The sequence below is a fragment of the Argopecten irradians genome, chromosome 1 (genome assembly GCF_041381155.1).
Source record: "Argopecten irradians isolate NY chromosome 1, Ai_NY, whole genome shotgun sequence".
NCBI classification, from domain to species: Eukaryota; Metazoa; Mollusca; class Bivalvia; order Pectinida; family Pectinidae; genus Argopecten; species Argopecten irradians.
The window spans coordinates 48,239,807-48,267,576 of NC_091134.1; the positions used below are offsets into that span (position 1 = coordinate 48,239,807).

The following is a 27,770-nucleotide window of genomic DNA, read 5'->3' on the forward strand; positions in this document are numbered from 1 at the left end:
TATTTATTTTCTTGGCGTTAATGGCATGGTCAATTAATTTTAGAGAACCAATCAATGCCAAGAAAACAAAGGTACTACACACATACTGATTATGGCGGCTCGAGACACATTTTTTTCAATCTTTTGAAAGAACAGCGAAATAGATGATTTAACGATAAAACAGTATCTTGCGACGCGTCATACATAATACGTTTTTATTTTACCAAATAAAATGTATTGTATATGTCATGCATCTTAGGGCATAATTAATACAAACTGTGATGAGGCATTGTAACTAGGGGTCATTTTTTTTAAATTCTAAATTTTGATAAAAAAATATGTCCCTAGACGTATACATGTATAAAACCAACTAAACACTTGAAGGTAGAAAGCAAGCTAGACTTGACCTGACCTGATTTGAAAATTATTGTGCCTATCCGGTATTTAGTATGTCCCACATGCATATCAAGCGCAATAAAGACCTTGATAGACGATTCACATGTTTACTTTCCCAAGGTTTGCAGACCAAGCTGTAACTTTGTATTAAAACACTTTAAATGAAGAATATTGTCGATAAGTCGCATTTTGACTTAAATCAGCGACGCCTGCTGGCAAATTGATCATGGTAGGAAAGCATACGAGTACTGTCCTGGAATATAGTTCTAAAGGCATGATATACATGTAAGTAGCTAAAATGAAGTCAAGTCCTTGTACTGTAATTCAATTGTATGATTTATACTTATTATTTAATGCATTTTCACTTTTAACGTTCGGGTCTAATAAGTAATTGTATGGTAGAGTTCTCTATCCCTGTTTATCATTAGAAAGCTTGGTGGGTCTGACTAACTCTAGGACTGAGGAACTACTTGCAAGAAATGAAAGGATCCTTCACATATACAGTATATTGTATTTCATAGAATGAAACTGATTGGCTCAGGGCACTGATATCGGGCATTTAAAATGCTGAGATAAAGGTTCACCAAGTCTGGTTAAATGAAAGACCCTGACCTTCATTCAATGTCACAGGGGTTAAAATGCCTCATCTCTCGATCGGTGACCCTTAATAACGACAACAAACGACAAAAACCGACAACACTTTAAATACAAGAGAGTTAGTGACAACACGAGATATGTTATTCAGTACATTAAAATAAACATGTGTATCACGTTTTATGAAGATTGGTGCAAAAAATAAAGGAATAAGAGCGATTTGAATATTCCGAAATCGGCTGCTGGTTTGCCGTGACGGTAAACCGACATCACATCGTAACATCGAAAATACTTTAAAACCCTAACGACAACAGAAGATATGTTATTTGTCATACCAAAATGTATCTATGTACAAAATTTCATTAAGATTGGAATAAAAATGAAGACTTTATAGCTGTTTCAATATTACCAGATCGGCGGCTGGTATATCATTATCGTGAGTGTGTACATGTCCAGTATTACCGACAACACTTATGACCTCTGTCACTTGATCTATCGATCGTTGGCCAGCGGCCGATTTCGGTATATTCAAATCGCTCTAATTCCTTCATTTTTGCACCAAAACTTTGTAGAAATGTTAATTTTAATGTACTGATTAACATATCTTGTGTTGTCACTAACTTTTTCTTGTATTTAACATGTTGTTGTTTGTTGTCGTTTGTTGTCGTTATTAAGGGAGACCCCCTCATCTTGATGTCGTTATTTTAAGTTTATTTTAGCTTGTTTAAACGACCAATAAAAAAACTCGAATTTATCTGTGATTGGTGCTATTATGCACCTTATTAAGTGCAGTCAGGGGCCAGTACATATGGAAATTAAAATATATGTAAAGAAAAGAGAGGGCGAGTGTTATTTAAACATTTTTACCAATACAGTAAATCCAGATAAAACATAATCATGTGTCTACTGTGCCAGCAGAATCAAACCAAAAATATTAAAAGATTTGTATTATATAAATGCATACTGCATAATTTTATCAAATGATTTTGTTTTGTTTATTTCAGAATCATTCGGAAGACTTGAAATGATAAATAATAAAAGATATTATAAGAAAATAAGAAAGTAGTTTGCTTCCAGGAGATCTGCTTATCTCCAAATAGGAAAATGGATAGTGATTCAGAAAACATACAGAACTATCTCAATGTACAAACTGAACAGAAGTCATATAAATGTGATTTTTGTGAGTAGGAGTTTAGGGAGGCAAGTAACATAGAGAAACACATCACGATACATGAACATACAGGAGAGAAACCGCACAAATGTGGTGTCTGTGGTAAAGGATTCAGTAAGTACAAGACTCTCGAGAAACAGACGAGGATACATCCAAGAGAGAATCGTCACAAATGTGAAGTCTGTGGTAAGGGATTTAGTAGGCCAAATCATCTACAGGTACATATGAGGAGACATACAGGAGAGAGGCAATTTAAGTGTAAAGTCTGTGATCATGGGTTTTATCAGGCAGGTGACCTAAAGAGACACCTTATGATACATACTGGAGAAAAACCGTACAAATGTGATGTATGTGATCAGAAGTTTAGTCAGGCAGGTCCCCTAAAGCGGCACCTCACGATGCATACGGGAGAACAACCGTACAAATGTGATGTATGTGATAAGGTGTTTAGTCAGGCAAGTTACCTGGAAAGACACCTTACGTTACATACATACAAATGTGATGTATGTGGAAAATGGTTTAGGCAGGCTGGTAACCTTGAGAGACATATGTTGACACATACAGGAGAGAAACCTTACAAATGTGGTGTCTGTGGTAAATGTTTCAGTAAGTACAAGACTCTCAATAAACACACGAGGATACATCCAAGAGAGAATTGTCACAAATGTAAAGTCTGTGGTAAGGAATTTAGTAGGCAAAGTCATCTACTGAAACATGTGAGGACACATAGAGGAGAAAAGCCATTTGAATGTGATGTCTGTGGTTGGACCTATGCTCACTCATGTCTACAAAAGAGACACATCTGGACACATACAACTCCTTTCAAATGTGATGTATGTGGTAAGGGGTTTAGTAGGGCACGTCATCTACAGACACATCGACAAATCCATACAGGAGATCTAGAGAAGCCTTTCCGACGTGAATTGAAACATATGGGACGGGAGCCATACAAGTGCAAGGTCTGTGGTGAGGGATTTAATAAAGAAAGTACTCTACAGTATCACCTCAGAAGACATACAATGAAAAAGACAAAGCACAAATGTGATATCTGCGGCAAAGGGTTTATAACGCCCACTGACGTACGGATACATATGAGGATACATACAGGAGAGAAGCCATTTAAGTGTGATATCTGTGGGAAGGAATTTAAGCAGTCATGTAACCTTAAGAGACACATGTGGATACATAAAGGAGATAAAACACACAAGTGCGATATCTGTGGAAAGGGATTTATTTTCGCCAGTCTCCTGAAGACACATTTCCGCATACACACAGGGGAGATGCTTTACAAATAAGGAGTCTGTGGTATGGAGTTCACTGGGGCAAGTCCCCTACAGATGCACCTTGGAACACACATTGGAGAAAATCAGATCAGTTTCTGTGACATCTGTGGGAAAGGTTCTTTAAGGAGAGACGTCTACAGAAACATATGAAGTTACATACAGTGGAGAAACCTCACAAATGTGATGACTGTGGTAAGGAGTTTACATCGAAAAATGGGCTACTGACACACAAAAGACATGAAGATGAAAAGTCTAAAAGACATACAGAAGGAAAATCTCCATACAAACATATTCATGTATGCGATGTCTGTGGTAAGGGGTTTAATCACAAAATCAATCTGGACAGACATTACAGAACACACACAGGAGAGAAGCCATTTAAATGTGATGTGTGCGGTAGGATGTTCAGTAGGAAATATACCCTCATGAAACACCAAAGGATATATTGTAAAGGAAAGCTTATCAAAGATGTCTGTGGTACAGACGTGTGTGATAATGAATTTAGTGAGACACATCAGGTAAAGAACCACCTCGGTACAAATACTGAAAAAGAAAAATCTTACAAAAGCAAAGTCGTGTGTGATAATGAATTTAGTGAGACACATCAGGTACAGAACCACCTCAGTATACATACTGAAGTAGAAAAACCTTACAAAAGCGAAGTCGTGTGTGATAATGATAATGAGTTTAGTGAGACACATCAGTTACAGAACCACCTCGGTACACATAGTGAAGTAGAAAAACCTTACAAATGCGAAGTCGTGTGTGATAATGATAATGAGTTTAGTTAGACACATCAGTTACAGAACCACCTCGGTACACATAGCGAAGTAGAAACACCTTACAAATGCGAAGTTGTGTGTGATCAGAGCACATCAGGTACTACTCTGGACTCAAGAGACCTGTCGGATCACCAAACAGTCCTCCAAACACAGCATGTTTTACAACAAGGAATACTTTTGCTAAATGGGGTGTGCACATGTTATAAAGCATCGTTTAGTGACTGAAGAAAATGAAAAAATGTAAGTAAAGGAAACAAGTATTAGCTTCCCAAAAAGCTAAGAAGGCTACCATACACATTATTTATAAGGAAGCAATAATAGGAAAACTTGACGATATGTTCTGTTCACAGTTAGCTGCCATAGTTCTTATGACAATTATTTTTTGAAGAATTATAATTTTTAAATGTTTTCAGATTCAATGTAAAAGATAATCAACTTCATGATATTCATGAAAGGGCCACTAGGCTACCTTTCCGAAAAAAAGAGTCTCTTTAAAACAATTATAACATAATAAAATTGATAATGATGGCCAAAGATGAGGTTACAACACTAACGAAGTTAAAGTTTTGCCGTCTGGCGCAGATATAGTCAGCTAACATGACGTCGGGAAACATAATACGACCTGCATTATGAAAATTAACGTTTTGTTTATTTTGATAAAGTTGTTAGAAGGTGTAGTGGGCCTTTTCCTAATGCTAACAAGTTTTCCGTCTAATCATATAATTTGACAAGTTGGTGAAATACATAATATACGCATAACATGTTAGAAACAAGCATAACATTTCGTTTAAAAGTACTTTCGTTTAGCGCATACATTTCCAAAATATCCCCTAAGTAAAGCCTAACTTTGTTGAAGCATTTCCTATGCAACGGACAGTTTTTACATGTACTAGGCCATGATCATCTAGCTAACAGTACTAGTTAGGTTATGTATATATCCTCCACGCGCTGATCTATCGTGTAGCGCCGCCTTGTGTGATTTCTGAAAATAATGTCCGACAACTAGAAATCTAATGATAGTTTGTTTGCAATAATTTCCCCACTGGTACCCCTTATACACATGGAATCTCCAACAATAAGTAACCAATCAACACACGTAAATCGTTTTGGCTAGCTAATCAAAGTGAACAGACTATTTATAACCATGTGAAATCCCAACAACATGGCAGGCAAAGCGACCGATTCCAATAGCTACCATCCTGGGATGGTAGCAATAAATGCGAATGTAGAAAACCCTGATGATTGCGAAGTCGTGTGTGATAATGAATTTAGTCGACACATCAGGTACAGAATCACCTCAGTACACATGCTGGAGTAGAAAAACCCTCCAAATGCGGAGTCGTGTGTGATAATGAATTTAGTGCAACACATCAGGTACAAAACTACCGCAGTACACATACTGAAGTAGAAAATATATAGAAATGCGAAGTCGTGTGTGATTAGAGCACATCAGATACAACTTTGGACTCAAGGGACCTGTCGGATCACATAATAGGCCTACATGTACAAACACGTGTTTTACAGCGGAAAATAGTTATACTTAATGGGGTATACATGTTTATTATAGATAAACAAGTCATTAATTAAAGGGACAATTCAGTGAGGCTAATTCTGTTACATAACCACGAAGCAAAATATGACATAAATGTATTGTTCTACATGCCTTATGAAACATATCACAATAAATATTGACAAATTTCACGACGTTGCTTAGTATTTTGATTCATACCGATAAAAATCCAAATCGTTGGTCAATACGATTAAGCATATGCAACATATACGCTGTACCCATAGTCCATACCCGAGCCAAAGTCACGCACGTTCAGCAAATTCAATACATAACCACTTAGGAGTTGATCAAATTATATTTAGACAAGAACATGCATCTAATAAGGTAAACACATTACTGTAAGAGCGATATGAGTAGTTCTAAACAAAAAATTCGTTACTACACTGATAAGGGCCAGAATTCGGCATACAAGACATCCGACCACAATTTGTAATGGCGGACAGTAAGCGAGCTTGAACACTTCACATACATTTCATTACAGCCGGCTTTTCTGGCGTATGACCGGAAAACCTACTATTCTTATTTCTATTAGCACTTGTGTGTTTCCGTAATTGCAAATTTTAATGTACTCTTAGACTGAATTATCCTTTAAGGTCATTTACAAAAACTGCGAATTATTTGACCCTGGGATCTCACGTTTTACCCTTGGGAGGGGGTCAAGTTTACTATAGTTCATATTGGAAAAAACACATTTCATGAGCAATATTTGCTCAATTTTCATAGGAAATTAGTCAAACTTTGTTAGAAGTATTAGCCTGATATCTTATTTTAAAATCATGTCCATATTAGTGCTGGCATTTTAATATTTTTTTTCTGAAATCAAAGATTTCATGGAACCAGATACCCTTCATAGGTTATAAGGTCTTAAGACCCTTTACAAAAAATGTGAAATTTTTGGTAATGAGTAAAACGTGGTGAGAATTATTACCCTGAGATACAGCATTTTAACATATCCAAATACGTCCTCGCATAAACAAAAGACATCAGTTAGCTAGTACATGACATAACTAAGTTTTATCAAATGTCAGGTGACCGTTAAGGCCCATGGGCTTCTTGTTTTAATTTGCGTATGAAATTTTAGCATCCATTAAAATCGAAAAAGATCGACTTTTCTAAATGTAAATTTTGCAATTCCAAATGAGCATTTCTTTTGCGAGATCGTGTGCATACTTTCCAGACATCAGTTCATTGTGACAAGTGCCAACTGTGCATGCAGAACTATTAATCAATTAAATGATGAAAGCAACCGATTACTCACTGTAGACTGATAAATCAATATATATACCATATGACCAAGAACTATTTTTGATTGTTTGATACAATAGAGCTGTAACCTAGTCACGTTAGAACTGTTGTCACCATACTAGTATATAAACCCCACACCAAGAAGTTCAAACTACATAGCTCTACACACCATCAATAACTCGGTGAAGTGCGGACGCATGCTGTCGGTCGATTACACACAATGTACTGAATATTAGTTTGAATTCCAGCTCTAAAGTTCATTGTTGATTCACTGCGCTACTGAAGCTTATTGTAACTATGCGTTTGGTCCCATGGTCATTGTTCCTGTCTGTTCTGTCATTCACTCTGTGCATACAGTCTGGTCTCATTAAACATAGCGATACTGATGCTGTGAACAGTGTTGTATTAAGCCAGTACCGACGCACCCACTGTTTAGGCTGATCTGGAAAACACGGGATAATTAAACATTAAATCCGACCGGTAATTAGTGACCGACGTAACCATATAAGCTTTAATCCGCCCGACACTGTTATTGTGTTGAACTTTTGCTGCTTGTGGTAGAGAGGATTACGCCTTTCCGCTGTATAACGTCAGTAATAGTACGAGCAGCAATGGAGCCATGACTACGTAGCTGCTCAACACCCTGCCTTCAGTACGGTATGTTACATTTTACTATTACACATCATATTTGAAAATATCTGTATAGATAATATAAATGAAAAGAAATGTAGAATCTAACGTTTTTGCCATTTTGAAATCTGACTCCGAGGCTATGATAATTTTTAATATAGATTCAGTTTCTTTGTCATTATTTTTATTTAAAGAAAAGTGATTTTTTTAGAGTTCGAAATCGGCCAATGATTTACAAATTATCTTAGTTCTGGCTGTTTAATGTACACATTGATTGACCCCCTTTCCTCTTTGTCGATAAATGAATTTATTTACCAATATTAAGACTCGGGTTCATTATCTGAAGTATTGAGATGTAGGGTGAAAAGTAAAAAAAATAAAATAAAAATAAACAAAATAGAAGTTGCGGTAGCCAAATACTGTAACTAAGCTGTCATGATCAGCAGTCTGTCTCCGTAAAATATTACACCAATACAAATATGTCCATTCATCTAATTTAGCCATATGTAAAATGCCAACAATAATTGAGTTGTCTGCAATATTTTCCTAAAACATACATTTATGCATGATGACAATTCATTACCACATTTGGTATAATAATATTTAATTAGTGTTATTAAAACCGATAATCACATTAGTGTTTCCATGGAATAATCCATATCGATATTAAATGTTGTTCTCTTTCATAAACTAAAAGGCTTCTTCTTGGTTTGACTTGTCTCGAACTATCTATTGAACCTTTGGTTTTTCACTCCCAAGCAAAACTGAACAGACCAAATAGTAAATGTAAATATAAAGAAACTGGCTTACATTTTGTACGTAACAACGACGAGATAAGAGGGTTTGAAACCACTAAAATGCTAAAAGACTAGTCATGTTTAAAACAAACTATGGGCTGACGTCCTTCTTGTCATTATGTACATAAAGGAAATTTCTTCTCGATTTTGTCGAGTTGTATTAAAAATTAGAAAAAATGTTTGCTAGAAGTAAAATTTGATTTCATGATGATTATTTGTTTATATACGTTATACACTCGACTTGACTATGATGTGCCAAAGTCTTACCGTCATATTCAAACAAATCTGTAGAAGATACGCCCTGTCTGCCATACTGTGTGTTTAGTTATCTCATTGTTATGTTATGTTGGAGTAGATTTTAAAGCATTTTTTTAACATTTCATGGTGTTATGAGCTTTTATGTTAACTCCATGTATCCGGCTGTTCCAGTCAGTCCTACTGAACTCCCTTATAACCCGTGATATATTTAATCAGACGATATTCATGTTAATCTCTAAACGTGTTAAAGGTCAACTATGATCGATCCTTGTGTACTTTATATTGCTCTATATACAAATAACATAATCGTTTCTGCACAGATAATCTTTTAATTAATCCGTTTTTAAAATTGAAATAAAATGTTTATAGGCTACATATATTGCAGAACATCTTTTCATTTTCTGTCGACTTTTGATTTCACAAATCAAATTTATAATCTTATCAAATGAGTTTACATTTATTATTTATTCATGGTTAAATATGGATGAAACAAGCGTATACAATTTACAACTTTTATTATATCGTATGTTGTCACATAAAATTATCTACATTTGTATGTTCTCTTGCTCAGGATTATGGTGAAAATTCATCACATTCACAATTTTTTAAAGGATTTTTTTTCCACATTTCTTTTAGTTTGTAACATCTACCGCCAGCAGCGATGTCGGAATCACCGGTGACGGTGGTAAAAAACCCGCGACCAAAGAACGACGCGGTGGCAGCCTCCATTAAAAATATCCGGGAACAGAAAGGTCTTGAGAGACAACTGACACACATAGAGAAACTATGGCACATGGAGCTGAAACATCTGACTCGAGAAAAACTTGAGGTGACCTATGAACTAACTCGGCTTGAGGAGGAGAAACAGAATCTGGAGTACCTGAATGAGGAGGTGGACGGAAGCAACCTCAAGACATACACAGACACCATTAGAGACAAAAATGGTCAACAAAAAGAGGAGGATAAACAGATCGATAAGTTTAATTATCAAAATTCTGAACTGAACAAGGTTCAGCTAAGATTACCAGATGTTCATAAGCCTTTGGATATTCTAAAGGAAAATGGATTGCATCAATCTATACCTGTAGCAAAGAAACCTAAACTATATCGATCTAACTCAATTCTTCGGCACCAGATACACACGGATAACAATGTTAGCTTCCCTACCGAGAATAAAATCACTCGCACGGAATCCAAGGAAAATGTCAAGAACTTAAACCTGCCCGACATTATGTGTTCTGACCAGAGTAAAAGCAAGTTCGTGAGGATGATAGAGAAGGACGTGGAGAGGTTTATAAGTAGTGAACATAACGCCGTAGAAACACCTAGTACGCCACGATCTAAATTTTACAGGCGGAAGAAACAATTGTCATTTCCTCCTCTGACACCCTTGCGCGACCGACGACACACAGTGCTTTGAATGATATAATTTTCGAATAATATTACTACCAAATATGCACATTTTAACTTTGGGCATATAGAATAATTATAATTACCAAAACGAAATCTTTTAAAAAAACTTTGCACACAGTGAAATTTCGCTTTGTCATAATAAAGAAACCGTAATGAAACTTCGAATTATCGAAAAAAAAGAGCTCGAAAGCTATTTAATGTGAATTTTGATAACGTTCAACTAATTACTAAAAGCTAAAGTTTGTCTTCCAATAGTGACAGAAGCAAATTCTTTGATACCAACTTTCAACGGCACCTTTACGAATAATATTATCTCAACAATCAGAAGTGTTCTATGACAGTGATAGAAGATAAAAGACATCAGCCTTGTATTGGATATTCTACCACGTATTCAGTCGAAAAAAACCCAGCGCCATATGAAGATTTTAATAAGTTGCCGAATGAGTAGGATGTCCAACATTTGGTTACTTGTCTTCCACGTCCAGCTTAGCATGATTGAGTTGTAAAGCTGTTCAGTGTTTAGGCCAAACCTTTATCTCATGGTCAAGGTTGCCAAGTAGCTATACATTGTATATAGTTGAGACGTCTAATATCAAGCATACATTGTATATCCGTTGATATTCACAGTGCTTGTACACTATCATTACCGTGCAACTTTGGTAAACTGGTTTATTTTTCCGACATACATCAAATTGTATATCCCAACTCTGGTTGAATATGGTCAATAGATTAATGTTTCTGATATCAAACCTGTTTCTAGACATGTGGGTCACTGTCATTAATTAGTTTGTGGTTCTGATTTTGTGATGACAAGTTTGTCATAAATTTCTGATTTCTTGCTTGGCCCTTTGCTTCTTCGTAACTTAATGGACGCTGGCGCCAACTAAATTGGTCGGCATCTTTCCTCCGGAGTTCAGACCTAAACAAGGGTGAACAAATGGAATATCTGAATGTATTTACCATTCACATCAGTAATTACCTAATTATATATAATAGTATTTCGCACGTGTTTGTTGACAGAGGGTTTAAAACTAATATCATTGGTGCCATATTGTGAACAGATATTTATCTTTGATATGAGTGCATAGAAAGTTACGTTTTAAATATTGACTATTAAATTTAGTTTTTTTTATAAATATTGAAACAATGACGTTAACTATTGTTATTTTAGCTTTTTGTAACCAATTATGATTAAATGATCACATTACAAAATTTTGACAGTAACATGTTGCTTAATTGACTGTAAATATGAGTTTCTGTGTATATGTGGACACATATTGAGAAAATGAAGTCGCATATTTTACGGGATTGTTGATGTGCTATGATGCACATTGTTTCAAATTACCTGTGCATTGATACTGATGTTCAGGATCGCAATCAAAGTATTGTATATCCTGTTAAACACATTAGGTTCCGATCGAACTTCCACATGTACAATTATATGTTGAGAAGCATTCAATTACGGCGAGTTTTTTTAGCCCACCATCATCAGATGGTGGGCTATTCAAATCGCCTTTCGTCCGTGGTCCGTCGTCCTTCCGTCCGTCCTTCCGTCCTTCCGTCCGTCCGTCCGTCCGTCCGTCCGTCCGTCCGTTAACAATTCTTGTTACCGCTACTTCTCAGAAAGTACTGAAGGGATCTTTCTCAAATTTCATATGTCCGTTCCCCTAGGACCCTAGTTGTGCATATTGCATTTTGGGACCGACTGGTCAACAAGATGGCCGACAGGCCGCCATCTTGGATTTTAATGGTTAAAGTTTGTTACCACTATTTTAAAAAAGTGCTAAAGGGATCTTTCTCAAATTTCATATACAGGTCCCCTAGGACCCTAGTTGTGCATATTGCATTTTGGGACCGATCGGTAAACAAGATGACCGACTGACGGCCATCTTGGATTTTGATAGTTAAAGTTTGTTATCGCTATTTCTCAGAAAGTACTGAAGGGATCTTTCTCAAATTCCATGCATAGTTTCCCCTTGTACCCTAGTTGTGCATAGTACATTTAAGGACTGATCCATAATGCCTTTCGGGACTGATCGGTAAACAAGATGGCAAACCGGCCGCCATCTTAGATTTCATTGTTAAAGTTTGTTACCACTATTTCTTAGAAAGTACTATAGCGATCTGTCTCAAATTTTATATGCAGTGTGTTTGAAAAAGTTTGAAAAGCAGGGAAAATATCCCTCTTTCCATTGTCAGACATAGATCATTCTTTGGTGGGCGCCAAGATCCCTCTGGGATCTCTTGTTTAAATCCTTATTAAAACAGGTCAATACAGATTATAATAGATGTACAATAATGTGCACTGTAAACTGCCTAAGCGTAACAGTTATGAATCGGGTCGATCAAAGCAACCAGCTTGTTCACTCGGTAGAACATTTGGCTTGCGTTCGAAGGTCACGGGTTCGAACCCGGTATAGCCATGTATTTCCCGCTCCTCTTCAATTTGGTGCTGTTGATTAAACCTTTTGGAGAACACTTTACAGGGATATACCTGAACCTAGATTGTATGATTGCGTTTGCGCCGCGAAGGCTAAAGAAAGAAGTGAGACTAGGAGAATTGACAGATAATATCTCTAACCTTACATTAGTCCATGATAATATCTCTAACCTTACATTAGGCCATGATAATATCTCTAACCTTACACTAGTCCATGATAATATCTCTAACCTTACATTAGGCCATGATAATATCTCTAACCTTACACTAGTCCATGATAATATCTCTAACCTTACACTAGGCCATAATAATATATTTAACCATGCACTAGTCCGTGATAATATCTCTGACCATACACTAGTCCATGATAATATATCTAACCATACACTAGTCCATGATCATATCTCTGACCATACACTAGTCCATGATAACATCTCTCACGATACACTAGTCCGTGATAATATCTCTGACCATACACTAGTCCATGATAATATCTCTAACCTTACATTAGTCCATGATAATATCTCTAACCTTACATTAGGCCATGATAATATCTCTAACCTTACACTAGTCCATGATCATATCTCTGACCATACACTAGTCCATGATAACATCTCTCACGATACACTAGTCCATGATAATATCTCTAACCTTACACTAGGCCATGATAATATATTTAACCATGCACTAGTCCGTGATAATATCTCTAACCATACACTAGTCCGTGATAACATCTCTAACCATACACTAGTCCATGATAATATCTCTGACCATACACTAGTCCATGATAATATCTCTAACCATACACTAGTCAATGATAATATCTCTAACCTTACACTAGTCAATGATAATATCTCTAACCTTACACTAGTCAATGATAATATCTCTAACCTTACACTACATAATATCTCTAACCTACACTAGGCCATATAATATATCTAACCTTACACTAGTCAATGATAATATCTCTAACCTTACACTAGTCAATGATAATATCTCTAACCTTACACTAGTCAATGATAATATCTCTAACCTTACACTAGTCAATGATAATATCTCTAACCTTACACTAGTCAATGATAATATCTCTAACCTTACACTAGTCAATGATAATATCTCTAACCTTACACTAGTCAATGATAATATCTCTAACCTTACACTAGTCAATGATAATATCTCTAACCTTACACTAGTCCATGATAATATCTCTAACCTTACACTAGTCCATGATAATATCTCTAACCTTACACTAGGCCATGATAATATATCTAACCATACACTAGGCCATGATAATATCTCTGACCATACACTAGTCCGTGATAATATCTCTTACCATATGTATACACTAGGCCATGATAATATCTCTAACCATACACTAGTCCGTGATAATATCTCTACCCATACACTAGTCTATGATAATATCTCTTACCATACACTAGTCCATGATAATATATCTAACCTTACACTAGGCCATGATAATATATCTAACCATACACTAGTCAATGATAATATATCTAACCATACACTAGGCCACGATAGTATCTCTAACCATACACTAGGCCATGACAAGAAGCCTGATGTATATTTTTGAATCAGAATATCAACTTTAAATTTGTTGCCCATGTATGCAGTGTGTAGCGTGTGTGATGTGCGAGGTGCGTGTTTTTGGAGACTCCGGTATTTTCGTGTTGTGTCGTCTTGTATATTGGAACTGTTGCCCTTTCTATAGTGCTATATCACTGAAGCATGCCGCCAAAGACACCAAGCAACACACCCCACCCGATCACATTATAACAGAAAAAGATTAATTTCGTGAAATAATCATCAAGACTTTCAGTATTGGTACGCCACTTTTTTCATTGTTTCAAAAAGGTATAAAAGGGCTATTTTCATTTAATATTATCACACAGTCACTATTTAAAGGCATTGTGAAGGCATGGGCAATAGTTAAGGTAGGCCTTAATAAGACTCAAAGTCTCACGTTAGAAGATATGATACTGTAAGGCAATTTGAACTTTATCTTAATATGTAGTAATTGGGCCTTAAATAGCGAGATAAGAACCGTCGGTCCTCCAAAAATAACCATTATGCATGTAGTGTATCCCCTTCGAATATTCATTGGGTTAGACTTGAAATAATAAATCATTAATGTATGAATATTTCGATACACGGATATAATTCTGCACTGTAAATGAATTACAGAGCTACCTTCTAATATACATATTATAAAATTATAAAAATGAACCTGCTGGGTATTGTTATTAATCTACTAAGATCAAAAGATCAGAGCTGGATTTGCCTGTTATGAAAGAAAACTATTGTGTTATGCGATAGGCAACGGCTGAAGTTATTAACTGACGCAAAGAAATGGGCAGATTATGTCGACTACTTAACTATGGCTAAAATAGTCTATACAATCTACGTGTCAAGTGAGGATAAGATTGGGGTCAAAACAAAAACCTGGTACTTTCTACAGTATATGATAATAAGTATTTAAACTCGCTATAAATAACTTAATTTCATGTCGAAATAATCTTATTGTATTTTCTTACTAATAAGACCTAAAGGAAAGTAACAAAAATGATAACATTTTGTATTATTTGTTACCATTCGTACTAGAAAAACGGTGACTTCTTTTTAGTATAAGACATTTTTGCGTTTATTTCTCTAAATCGAGCTCTTCGGGGTGTAGAAATTAGTAAGCTGTCATTGTTAATTAATCTTAAAACAATCGTTTATAAAATAGTCCTGAATTACGGAAGATGAAAGTATAGTCATGTATTGTAAAGGTTAAGCACAAAAGTTCCCGGCATAGTACCATAGCCCTCCACCAGTGATTCGAGAGTTCGAATCCTATGTGGAGTAATTGTCAGGTACTGACTGCAGGTCGGTTGTTTTTCACCGGTACTTCAGCGTTCCTCTACCTATTTAATTTCAATGGCCTGACGTTATACCAACCAATGTAAATTTAACAGCTTATGAATGGTAACAATGATCTCATTTGTTTATAATTTCATTTATCTAGACAAGAAACCAAAGTATGTAAACCGAAAATCTCCATGATTTCAACAAAAGTTGATACATATTGTAGTTTCTTCACATTTTGAAATTATTTCTATACTGTACCAGGAAAAAGGGCATTCTATTTGCTAATTACACCAGTGTTTACCTTATCGTTTTGCACTTTAACAAACCATTCTATGATTGGTGGAAACATGTGTGCAGTGTAGAATCGTAGTCGGTCGTTTGTTGTCCGACTAGTGTGAGTGTCCAATGTGAACCCGTATAATCACGTTGCATGATCTACTTCGCCGGATGTAGAAGTATTTAATTAAAGTGCAAATAAATACGTGTATGTATTATAAAGATATGAAATGAAAAAAATCAAAGAAAACAGTAATATTGTACTACAGACTGGCTACACATGATGGAGACTAATAAAATCAGTTACCTGTAAGTGATCGAGATCGGTTTATCTCAGTCGAGGGCTAAGATTTAGTAACATAATCCCAACCGAGGCGTTAGCTGAGGTTGAGATGTTACAAAAAGCCCGAGACTGAGATACCCGATCTCGATCACTTACAGGCAAATATATTTTTCTCGCACATCTGAAATACTCTGAAAGACCCGTCTATACATATGTATATGTGCGTAGAGTTTAAAATCATCCCGTCTTGGGTTTCCTGGTTCAAAGGCGATTAACCATTTCATCTGCGCTTTAAATCAGTCATTCCGTGTAAAACTATGGTTTGAAGAAAGACGATGATCAATCGGTACATACGTACTGTTTTGATAATTAAAAACAACAATGGAAATCACAGACAATGATATAGTATATAATCGCACCCATTAACTGATCAGCCACACCTGTGATCTAGAACGACATATAGGAATTGGACGGGGGATGAAAAATAATAAAATAATCGTATGTGTAATCATTTGTTAAAAGCGTGCTCGTCATAATGTATTTCTAATATATATCTACCGAATATAATTGAATGGAGAAAACTGATAGGAATTGATGGTACCTTAAGATAGAAATAACTTCCTCCAAAGAAAACACTTAATCATTGAACTTTAGTAATGCGAATGATCCAATGACTCCAAGTCTCCTAATATTTTCTTACATGTTGTACGTTTCAAAGGCTATGTATACTGGAACACCTTTGAATTGTGAGCACAATCCATGACAGACAGTTTTACACTGAAATATACATGTATTTATACTAGATATTCAACACGACACATGTCACAGTTTTTACGGTATACTATGTTACATTTTAATCACCCTATTATCATACAGTGTTAGTAACATAACTCCACTGAAACATTAATGTATGCATACTGGGTTTGGTAATACTCCTCAGGATACTCCTTAAGCCTGTCCTCTTTTGATACAAAATGTAAAAACTCAACAACTCGATTGTTGGTATCCTGAATATTTTTCCCCGATTTGCTTTTTAAGAATGTGATGGGGAAGCAAGTATCAGACACGACAGCTATTGCATATCGTCTTTCACGTTTCAATGAAACACGGCAAACTATATGAACACGGTATTACAAATACCCCGATGCAGAAAATGCACAAATACCCATACAAGTAAAAGAGATCGATTTGATATAGCGTGAAATATACAATGTGTAGAAACTTTCGTTACACAAAAAAAGTTCAACAGACTCTACATTACAAAAGAAAGTATTCAAGAGTATTCACAACAGAGCTTTCAAAGGAAATCAATCCACATATAAACACATTTAAGACGTATAACATCTTCGTATACGATGATTGTTCTTCGGTTTTGTTTTGATGTAAAAGTATATATATATATTTCCTAAACTATATTTATGGAATGTTCTCTACGAATTGTAATTAAAGAGAATGATCACGTCGCTGATGTGCGATAAGACACTTTAAGAAGCGCGAAACATTAAGGGAGTTTGCTCTGTCGTTTATTGGTCACGTGATCTATTCATTCAGGATAATATCAGCAGCCTTCTCTCCAATCATCGTCGCCGGACCGTTTGTGTTGCCTGCGGGAACACTTCTCATCACTGAAGCGTCAACGACACGTAGACCAGAAATGCCCTTCACTCTGAAATTTAATAGACCATAATTAATCCACGTGTAAGAAGGGTTTTTTCTGTAATTCGTTTCGAATATCTATGATAGAAAATTACATTTAAATGTTCGCTATTACTTACAAAGGTTACTTGGATAGTCTCAGATAGTATAATTACTCATTACATTTTACTGTATTATGTTAAAATATCTTTATACGAATTTTTCATAGTTTTGAATTGTCTTCAATCGTTCAATACAGATATAATATCTTTAATGTTAACTGTGTTTGGTCGTTTTGATGAGGTAAAATGTATAGTACATCATTACTTTTTTATGTTAATATAACACATTCGTGTAAAAAAATTACTCGTAGGTTATCATCCCAGAACTAGTTTTATCTATCACAATCCTCTACCTTAGTTTGGTGTCCACCACCGCTGTAGGATCGTCCCTGGCCCCCATTCTACACGTTGAGGTAGGATGGAAGCATGTGAGGGTGTATTGTCTGATGTAACACTCCCAGAAACTGTCCGATCGAAACTCGTGCTGAGAGCACAGGTGATAAAATGGCGATTTGAAGTTGACATCCATGCCGATTGATTGCATTGTCTTCGTTTCTACTAATTTCTCCACAATGCGTATTCCTACAAAGAAATACATTAAAACGTCACCATAAACATAGCTAATACAGCATTCCTTCATAACCTTACATATAATTCCAAAACATAAGCAAACAATAATTCATTTGAAAACAGCATTAAACAACTACATATATATTCACACTAAACTCAAAACGTGTGTGTTAGTATACGTAGTTACACTCGACATCTATCTATGCAAGTAACTTTGTCCAAATTGTAACTAGAAAAAAAAATGTTTAAAATTAAATGGAATAACATTCTATCACATGGTTCAGTAAAAAAGAACAAAAGTATACGAGTGATTTCCGCTCGTTAGCAGGGAGCTGCCATTCTTCCCTCCTTCTAGGAGACCGCAATCGAATCCTACCAAGTAACCACTAGAATTGATACTTACCAGAAATCAGTGTTTTGACATCATCGGGGTGTTCCAAGTAGTGTGGATCGATTTCCGGGTAATCAAACGGATCCGTCGACTTAAGCCGAATCGTCCCTTTACTTTTGGGATGGAGAAGTATGGGATAAAATGTAGTGGACATCACGTCTTCTCGTAACGTAAATATCTTATCGTCAACCTGGCCATTAAAAAACGCCAAGTACAGGTTCTCATCAAACCGATATTGTTATCATGTTCCTCAGGTTTTGGCTGTCTTCTAATTATACCGACATCAAGTACATGTAGGATATAGAGATATAGATAGATCTGGAATGGTGTTGGTGAATCCATCAATGATTACGTCATCAGTTTACTTTTATACCAATGATTTGTCACAAACTTCGGTCAGTGTTCAAGAAAAGATAACTCTTAGTGACTAAAGGGGATTTTAAAATGATAAACTCTACAAAGTTATACAATAATAACATAATTCCATATGTTACACTCATTTCTATTAGCGAGATCTTTGAGGTTATTTTTCCATCGATCGAAAGAATTGTGTTTCATGTATAATATCGCCATATATACAAAAAAGTTTCGCGGGGAATTTTAAAAGCTGCACAGTCGTTGGCCAAACTGAATTATTGGATAAAATATCACTGCGCCACAACTCAATATGGTATATCGTAAAAGTAAGTAAAATAACGGAAATTTATATCTGATTAGTACCTGAGTGAGTTATTTGAATATAATTTGTGGTTATTAAGTCATAGACAAAAACGGACGGACATTCTTTTGAAGAATGTCTTTTCGTTTTTTGTCTGTGACTTCATAACCACAAAAATAAAGATATTAAGAATAATGCTCAAACATACTCTACAAGGTTATGAAATATGATATGAACCATTAGACTTACCTCATCTCTATAGTTAAATTTGACGATTCCTTTCATGCTTGGAGGGAATATATGCGCACTATGGAAATGAATTTGGATGTCCGAGCTCCGACCGGCGTCGCTTTTTAAGTTTGAATCGTTATATAGAAACGCTAGCCCTTCAGCGAGTGTAGCGGACATGTATCCTGAAATGAAAGAGCGAAACAAGCAAGCGTTGTGATCTAAACATCTGTCAATGTCTTCGCTTAAAGATCGTATTGATAGTTCATTGGTTTATTTGTACAGTACTTGCCATTGATTCAGGTAAGATACCTATAAATACCTACAGAATGATTTCCGATATTTTCTATTCCCTGATACTTTTAGGTGTTACAGCCTCTGGGTGACTGAAGTAAATTAAAATAAAATATCAATGGTATTATACAACAAGGATGGATTACCAGTTCTGAGGACACTGTACTGTAGACGCGTCCACCAGGATGTCAGTGACGCTAAAGTAATAGGACCGGTAATGTTGATAGGAAATGTCAGTGGGATTAAGGCGTGATCTTCTAGGTTTTCACCAACAGGCAGATCAGCCTCAACTGGGATCTAAAAGGAAAACCATATGTTTGATTCAACGCTAATCATAACGACATTCTAGACTTTCTATATACTCCTTATTTGAACTGTTGTGTGTAGAAGGGGTAACTAGTTTAGAATTGCGATATCATATATTATTAAAATGTACGATGGCATACCCCTAGTTTTTCGAGGTGTTCTTTCGGTCCAATACCAGACAACATCAGTAGCTGTGGGCTGTTCACGCTGCCAGCAGATAGAATTACTTCCTTCCGCGCAAGTACCGTTTTCTTCCTTCCATTTTTAATGTACTCAATTCCAATTGCCTTCTTATTCTTTATTAAGACCTGTAATTGCATAAGTTCATATTTATTACATTTCACCTGTTTTATAATCATTAATGAAATAATTGATAATTCATATGATGAAATAGTGCAACCTCATATCAATCCTGTAATTGTACTAATAGATAATACATTTATAATGATATTCACGGTATTAATTTCAGTTATAATTATTACGTCAATAGAATAATTCTTACTTATATACAATGTATGTATGTGGATAGAACGGCGAAGGTCGTACACAAGTACTATGTTTGATGATATTATGATAATGTAGTTGTATCACCAAATGTCCACATTATGTTTATAAGATATTGTTCCCTGTACCTAATTGTCTAGCCTTGTGTCCGAGCAAACTTTATTTTTAATTTTTGCCTTCTAAAATGAGATTTTTTTTTCTCTTCCAGTAATGTACAATATGCATACAAAATAAAGGCACATCAAAAATGATATTGCAATTACAGCGATACTAAGTCACAGATACATATGTACAGTTACTTAAACTTAGAATAGAAGAGGTTTAGCATAATGCCTAAAATATGAACAGGTAGAAGCAAGACCTTCGATTCGACATTTTGAAAATAATTCAATAAATCATAAAATTTTGCAGTATTTAATTGCTCTTTACAGTTTAGTCCGTTTGAGGATTCCATACCGTGTGTCTATTAGAATGATTTAACACTGACAGACTAAACAATAACCGGAAGTATGATTTACCATTGATGTTTTAAGGATTGTGCAGCCTTTTGGGATACTAACCTTAGTTGTAAAGGAGTTAGGACTGACATGTAGATTTGGTCTATTAATATGAGGCTTCACAAATGCTCTGTAGTTATTCCAACGCTCCCCATTCTTTATGTTGGACTGAATCCATGAAAACCCTGAAAGGTGCGTCATGTTCTTATTCTGATCATTTGTTGTCTTACTTAAAACTCGCCTTTTTAAAATTTTCAACGTAAAAAAAACTTCCATGACTTTGATACAACATACTGTAAACATACCTATTTTAGCGGTAGTTTAATTTTAGCGTTAAACAATAAAACCATTGCTCATTGCTTTACAAAATACTAGAAAGTTTTATATTTGTTTTACAGAAACGACCAGAACCAAAACCTCTTACCAATCTGGTCTGCTCCATTGCAGTCTACGACGTTGTACCCAAGGTCCTGCCCCGCCTTAAGATACAATGCCTGCATTGGTGTTGTGTTTGGCTGAGTGATCGGCACAGGTCCACCAACCCCACGGTAGTCTTAGTTAGAAATAAACAAAATTAAATACGATTTGACTGATGCTAAATTTATTTGCTTTTTTGTAATGTTTAATGAAATTGAATGAGTTATGATATGCATGCAACTCGAGGGCACTTTAGCTGACTCAAACTGTAAAAGCCTCATATGTGCAACCCTACAGTTACTTAAACACAAAATTTCATGCTACAAATTCGATCACGGCGTTATTAATTATTTTTGATCCTCCAGGTAGGGTGTTAGAATTATACCTGTAACCCTATTGCACTTTCTGAAAAGGCGACTAAAATTGGGATCTTACTTTTCTGTGTTCCCGAAAGTCTCCAGTGATACCGACTCAATTTTAGTCCTCAATTGAGCGATCGTCTATGTGAGGAAGACTGTAGGTACTATCTCTTGGCCGTGGCCAAGACATCCCATAGTCTACAAAAGTGGTAGTTTCTGCTCCCGTTTCGCGTTCAACGTAAAGGGAGTTGGACGACTGTTTTGTCCATTGTCTGCATTATGTTACCGACTGAGATGTGTTGATTGGTATCATTGGCGGCATGCTTCATTGATATAGCACTATAACAAGGGCATAAGTTCTCCTATTACAAGGAGACACAATATGAATGAACCGCAGCCTACTAAAACAATTTTGAAACATCAACACAGGGTAGTCCGTCCTTAAACGACCTTAACAGGAAACATTACTATGACGTTAAGCCTAATACGCCAAATAAAACCAAACGTTTACATTGATATATATTCATAATGTATTGTATTTAAAAGGTGTCATGACAATATCAGCGATAATGTTTATTTATCTATGATCGTTTTGGCAAAGAAATACTTCATGTTTCATTGGGAGATAAATCTGAACAAATAGTCAATCTACCCGGATCCTTGAGTCCTTCACTCTGAACATCTTCTATTTTTCGAAAGTACGGGAGGACATCTTTGTAGCTCCAGCCTTCACAACCATCGTTTGCCCAGTTATCATAATCGTGCCGGTTGCCTCGAACAAATGTCAACCAATTGGCGGAACTACTTCCTCCAAGAATCTTTCCGCGTGGCCAAATAACTGCCTATAAACAAGCAAACATACTTTTTTTCTTTTGAATTACTCTGTAAACTGAAGAATAATGACACACAGAATGAAATTATAGTCATTTCAGCCAGTTTGAGATATACACTAAGTTAATCTAGACGTATACCATAGACAAGGTACAACGATAAACGTATAATAATGACGGCCACAACCATCCAGGTAAAATCTACGTCAACATACCTGTTGTTTGAGAGCGAAACAGGCATGCTTTTGTGGTTCAGTAGGGTAATTCCAGTCATTTTCTGACTCCAGTATCATCATGTATTCCCCCGGGACCCGAACGTGAGGGTTTTCCTCGTCAGAACCCCCTGCCTCAAGCAGCAGTACGTCATTGGTTGGCTTTTCTGAGAGACGGCCAGCAAGAACAGACCCGGACGATCCTGACCCAACTAAAATGTTCATTTTTATTGTAATTCTATGTTTATAAAATCCTTACATGATTTAAAAGCTTTGACTGACTAAGTAATAAGAAAATCATTGAATGATGAAATACTTTTAGGAAGCGGAAACTGAAATTATTAGACGCAATATAAGGTAATCCAAAATAATTTAACACCGCAATGGTGCCAAACCGTTATCATATTTCCTGTTTCAGTAACTACATGTCTTGATTTATTATAACAGATATCGTACTGAACATCAAATGAATACTATCAGTAATCCTGGACATAGGCCGATTCACTGGTTACTGCCTGCCTGATAGATTACATCCAGTGCTATATGGATTTTATTCTTTCCTTGCATTTTACTAAGTTACCTCCCTTTATCCATTTTAGTTATCCATTTTGATGTCATAATTATTTTGTGACCGGAACTTCATTTTCCCTTAAAAGTATGACGTTACTCTCTGAAACACATGACGTCACAATCAAAACCTACCCACAAGTGTAGATAAAACAACTAGAGCCTGAATTAAATTCCATACCTGAGCTTTTAGCTACATTCGTTATGCAGTAACATGAAGTCAATTGTGTATGCTTTAGCACTTTGAACAACGTCTGACATATATAAAATTTAATGTTTTTATATACATACTCCGCTGTATTTTAATATTATACCTTTGTTCCCTTTTTAATAGTGTATGTTATCAGCTGAATCGCATCCCGTAACTCGTCATATTATCTTAGGGAGCATGCCTCTTTTGCTACACATATTCCTTATTCATAAGAAAGTATATCGATTACAATGCTCGACATCCAATGGGTTATTAATACTGTCGAAATGTCCACTTCTGGATTTAAAACTGAAGGCTCTGTTTAGACAATAAATGTGCTGTTAATTCGACCCTTTGATGTTCATCAATATAACACATACATCTAACAGTGCACTGTTGTTGATTTTGTGGCTTTGAAGGCGGGCATCGCTGTCTAAAATCTTCAAAAGAAGTTACTGAATGTCTGTGATTGATCGGTGCTTTTTTCATGATCTGCCTTCATATTAACTATTAGATAGTCCAGTGGTGAATGTAGTGACAGTAACATTTCTCTACAATTTTTTTTCTCTTTTTAAAACCAATTCTACATCATCTACTGTCCGCTCAGTTTTAGCAATATTTCAATACAGAAAACTCTATTTCAGTAGCAACGTTTAAATGAATTTCTTATATTTGCTAATCTCAAGATATGAGATTCATAGGCAAACTATTTCATTTACCTGAAAAGAACATACAACTCAATTCAAGAACTTGACCTGACAGTGCGCTGAAACCCACATGAAAAGTCCTTTGACCTGAAATTCCGGATTGAATTTCAGGAGAAGTTGTAATGTACATCCAGGTCAAAAAATTTTCCTATGTAAAAGTTTCGATATGGCAACGTGGATATCACATCTTTTGTCCACCAAACATTTTTTAAGGAATGGTGGGGTTCTAATTGTATTTAAATAGAGAAGAAAACAATGAACACATTTGTTTCAACAGATAACGTACAAGTGCTGACAAAATATGATAATTTGTTTAGTTTTCGTGTGACCACAAATCAAAGTTCCCTCCAGCAGTGCGAAAATAAAGTTAATTAAACCAGGATGTATATAACATATCTATAATGTTCCCTAGGATAAACAAGTCTGGATCATATATAAAAAGTACTATTTTAATGATCCGTGATTATTTGTCGTCATTATTTTTTGAAATGATAACTGATATTTTGTTATTCAAGGTAATTGACATATGATGACGTTTGGAGAACCAAGTGTGGGGTATTTAAGTTTGACACATCCATGTATATGATATTATAAATGTTATGGCCGCTCTAGTGTACATGTACTTACCGATGATGTAGTCGTAAGTTTCGTTAAGTTTCACGGGAAAGTCCTGATGGCGACTCCCAGGAGAATACAAATACAAGAGAGAGCCCACAACAGCTACACAAAACGCATTAACATAGCTGCCCATATCTGAAATAAAATTAAGGAACAAGGGGGTGACATTTTCATAGTTGATTTTACTACGAAATTTCAAAGATATGTAATAAACCATTTTAATAATTATCATCTAATCATTTAAAGTTGTATTTCTTGTAATTTTCACTGAAACGATATGTCGTTTTAACATTTGATATTTGAACATGGACATGTATCTTGATGATTTAGCTCCCCAAAACCATATGTCAGCCTATAAGAGAGCCGAAATCTAGGGATCATATATTCCTGGTTTTGAATAAAACGCCTTCAATCACCGCTTTGTTCAGTACCTTCGGGTTTTGTCGGAATTCCGAATCGTATCACGTGACTGACGTCCACACGTCCTGCACGTGGTGATCCAGGTAACTAGCGTAAGCGCACATGTGTTTGTTTACGTTTTCCTTCTGGCTAATATGAGCAAATCGTGCTGGTATATGTCCATAGAACGAGTATTTGAAACATCTAATTCACACATTGCCGTAATTCAATAATGAGTGTATCAAATATTGTAATGTGCGAGCATTATTTTCTTTGTAGATCCAGTCTGCTGAGGTCGACCACAATTTTTGTTTACTACATATAGTTGACATTTCTCTTGGTTTCACAACTCTCGTGTTACTTCGAGATTGTCGCGACGATGTTCGGAAGAGTTCGGAATGATTCGGCCTCTTTCGAGCCTATTTTTCACGTGTACACGTTAAAAAGATTTTTCAATTTTATAATTAAAAATACTTCCAGTGCTGCAACTTTATAAAAAGTGGTAAAATTAGAAAGTTTAAAACTCAGAGAAACGGAGAAAAATGTGTATAACACTTAAACAGTTTTAACTATGACAAAAAGAGCGAAAGTGATAGACCATACAACTTTAAACCATCGTGTAAGCAAATATCATAGCAGTGGGAAGATCAGAAATGTTGTCATACCTACTGCACCATCTGAGCGTTTCGCTTGCTAAATATGTATGTACATATGTTTCAATTTTCACACTGAAGATGGACTCAATGAAACTTTTTAAAAAAATCCGGATTCATTTGCTCATGAACTTGGGTATGAACTTGGGTATCGTAACATCGGTTTTCGCGAAAGACAATATTTTATCATTATTTACTTTTGTCTAAGAAGGCGTACATGTAGCTTCCTACTTGGCCTTGGCATAATTATCTTAACAGCGATGGGTTTTTTTAGTTCTTTTAAAGTGCAAATATTACGCACAGATTTCAACAATTTTAAAAGCTCGTTTTACTGACTCTTGTGTATTGTTCGAGTCTAGCAACATTACCTACCGAAGAAAAATAAAATGCTCCATGTCCCTGTGTGACGTGTGTCGAAACTACGTTAGAACGTCTCAGTTACAAACAAATGATGAAGTCTAAACAGCGATAAGAAATACTACGTAAAATGAGTGTTGATTTACCTTTAATCAGTTGTTTAACTTGTATCAAGGCTAAAGGCTGCATAAATAAATAGAACCTTTCCGTTTCAATCCCGTCACGTTGACTCCATTTTGAATCGAAGCGGGAGACAACCGTATCATACAGTCTAGAAATTATCCTTCCGCATCTTCGGTGGAACATTTTTGTAATCACTTCTAATCTATTGTAAATGTTTTATGTTTCATCTAGATTACATTGTTAATAAAGTTGTTTCTCAATATATTTATAACAAATTGTAATATTTGCGCTATTTATTTTAATTAGTTGTATTCTAATGACGCACTATTTTCTATTTTCTTACGTCTTTCGTTGTAGACTTGCACAAGCCCAGAAACTCAAAAATCAACAAAAATCTGATACGATTGAATTGAAATATAAAGATTGAATCTTGCTTTGGTCGATTTCATTGGGTGATGAATTGAGTTGCTCTTGAAACAAATTCAACATGAACTGCTTTGCAGTTCTTTCAATTTGTTTCACATCACCCAATGAAAATCGACCAAAGCAAGATTCAATCCTTAAATATATACACGACACCCATGAATGATTTTCATTAATTTTGTCCTATTACGTCTTGATTTTGTAGTACTTTTTTAAACTATGATCAAAACAGCTTTTAAAAGTCTATCGAAATACAAAATGTTGTCGAGAGAAACAATCCTGCTTCTCCCTACTCATACCCGCTCCCCAACACCCCATCAAACAACTATGTGAATGTAATTACTAAAATTGGGTCACTCATCATGACATACTTAAATATAAATTAATCAGCAATGTTTGAGGTGCTATTTAATTTTGCTCCGAATATAGAAGACAATCCCAATGCAGACAATATCACGAATTACCTCCGTAACATTACACAACTGTAGTCTAAGAATGAAGAGTTCAATAGGTGAGATGTGTGTTCATAGTTTTTATATATAGTGCAGCCATATTGATTATATAAACGTACCTGTTGCACAGCATTCAGCGCCTTACACCGATATGTGTTATCTAGGCCGACCTAGAGAGGACTGAACTCGTATTAAATCCCTGTACCTGTTATCTCGGTAGCTCCACCGAGATATAACAATCATTGTCTGATAACTGCGCACTTCCATATGATACACCTCGTTTTTGTCCCTGAAAAAAGGGCGCGGTGCCGTGGTCCAAATATTACACAAAAA

At 35.7% G+C, this 27,770-nt stretch overlaps 3 protein-coding genes across 3 annotated transcripts; 2 read left to right on the plus strand and 1 right to left on the minus strand.

The window, feature by feature from the left end:
• The first annotated feature begins 1,979 nt into the window (after window positions 1-1,979).
• On the plus strand, window positions 1,980-5,840 carry LOC138330769 (zinc finger protein 708-like). Its single transcript, XM_069278295.1, has one exon. The coding sequence runs from the start codon at window positions 2,365-2,367 to the stop codon at window positions 3,433-3,435; it is 1,071 nt and encodes a 356-aa protein (XP_069134396.1). The 5' UTR covers window positions 1,980-2,364; the 3' UTR covers window positions 3,436-5,840.
• Window positions 5,841-7,208: 1,368 nt separating this feature from the next.
• Window positions 7,209-10,283, plus strand: LOC138330778 (uncharacterized). The gene is made up of 2 exons (XM_069278301.1): window positions 7,209-7,677; window positions 9,342-10,283. The coding sequence occupies exon 2, from the start codon at window positions 9,367-9,369 to the stop codon at window positions 10,123-10,125; it is 759 nt and encodes a 252-aa protein (XP_069134402.1). The 5' UTR covers window positions 7,209-7,677; window positions 9,342-9,366; the 3' UTR covers window positions 10,126-10,283.
• A 6,527-nt stretch (window positions 10,284-16,810) lies between these two features.
• LOC138330787 (glucose dehydrogenase [FAD, quinone]-like) lies at window positions 16,811-27,703 on the minus strand. Its single transcript, XM_069278310.1, has 12 exons — window positions 27,557-27,703; window positions 25,040-25,165; window positions 22,952-23,160; window positions 22,559-22,748; window positions 21,555-21,683; window positions 21,194-21,315; window positions 20,270-20,437; window positions 19,970-20,120; window positions 19,551-19,714; window positions 18,656-18,833; window positions 18,036-18,264; window positions 16,811-17,651 (listed from the first exon to the last, which is right to left on the minus strand). Exons 2-12 carry the CDS (start codon window positions 25,161-25,163, stop codon window positions 17,525-17,527), a joined length of 1,791 nt encoding a protein of 596 aa, XP_069134411.1. The 5' UTR covers window positions 25,164-25,165; window positions 27,557-27,703; the 3' UTR covers window positions 16,811-17,524.
• Between the last annotated feature and the right edge of the window lie 67 nt (window positions 27,704-27,770).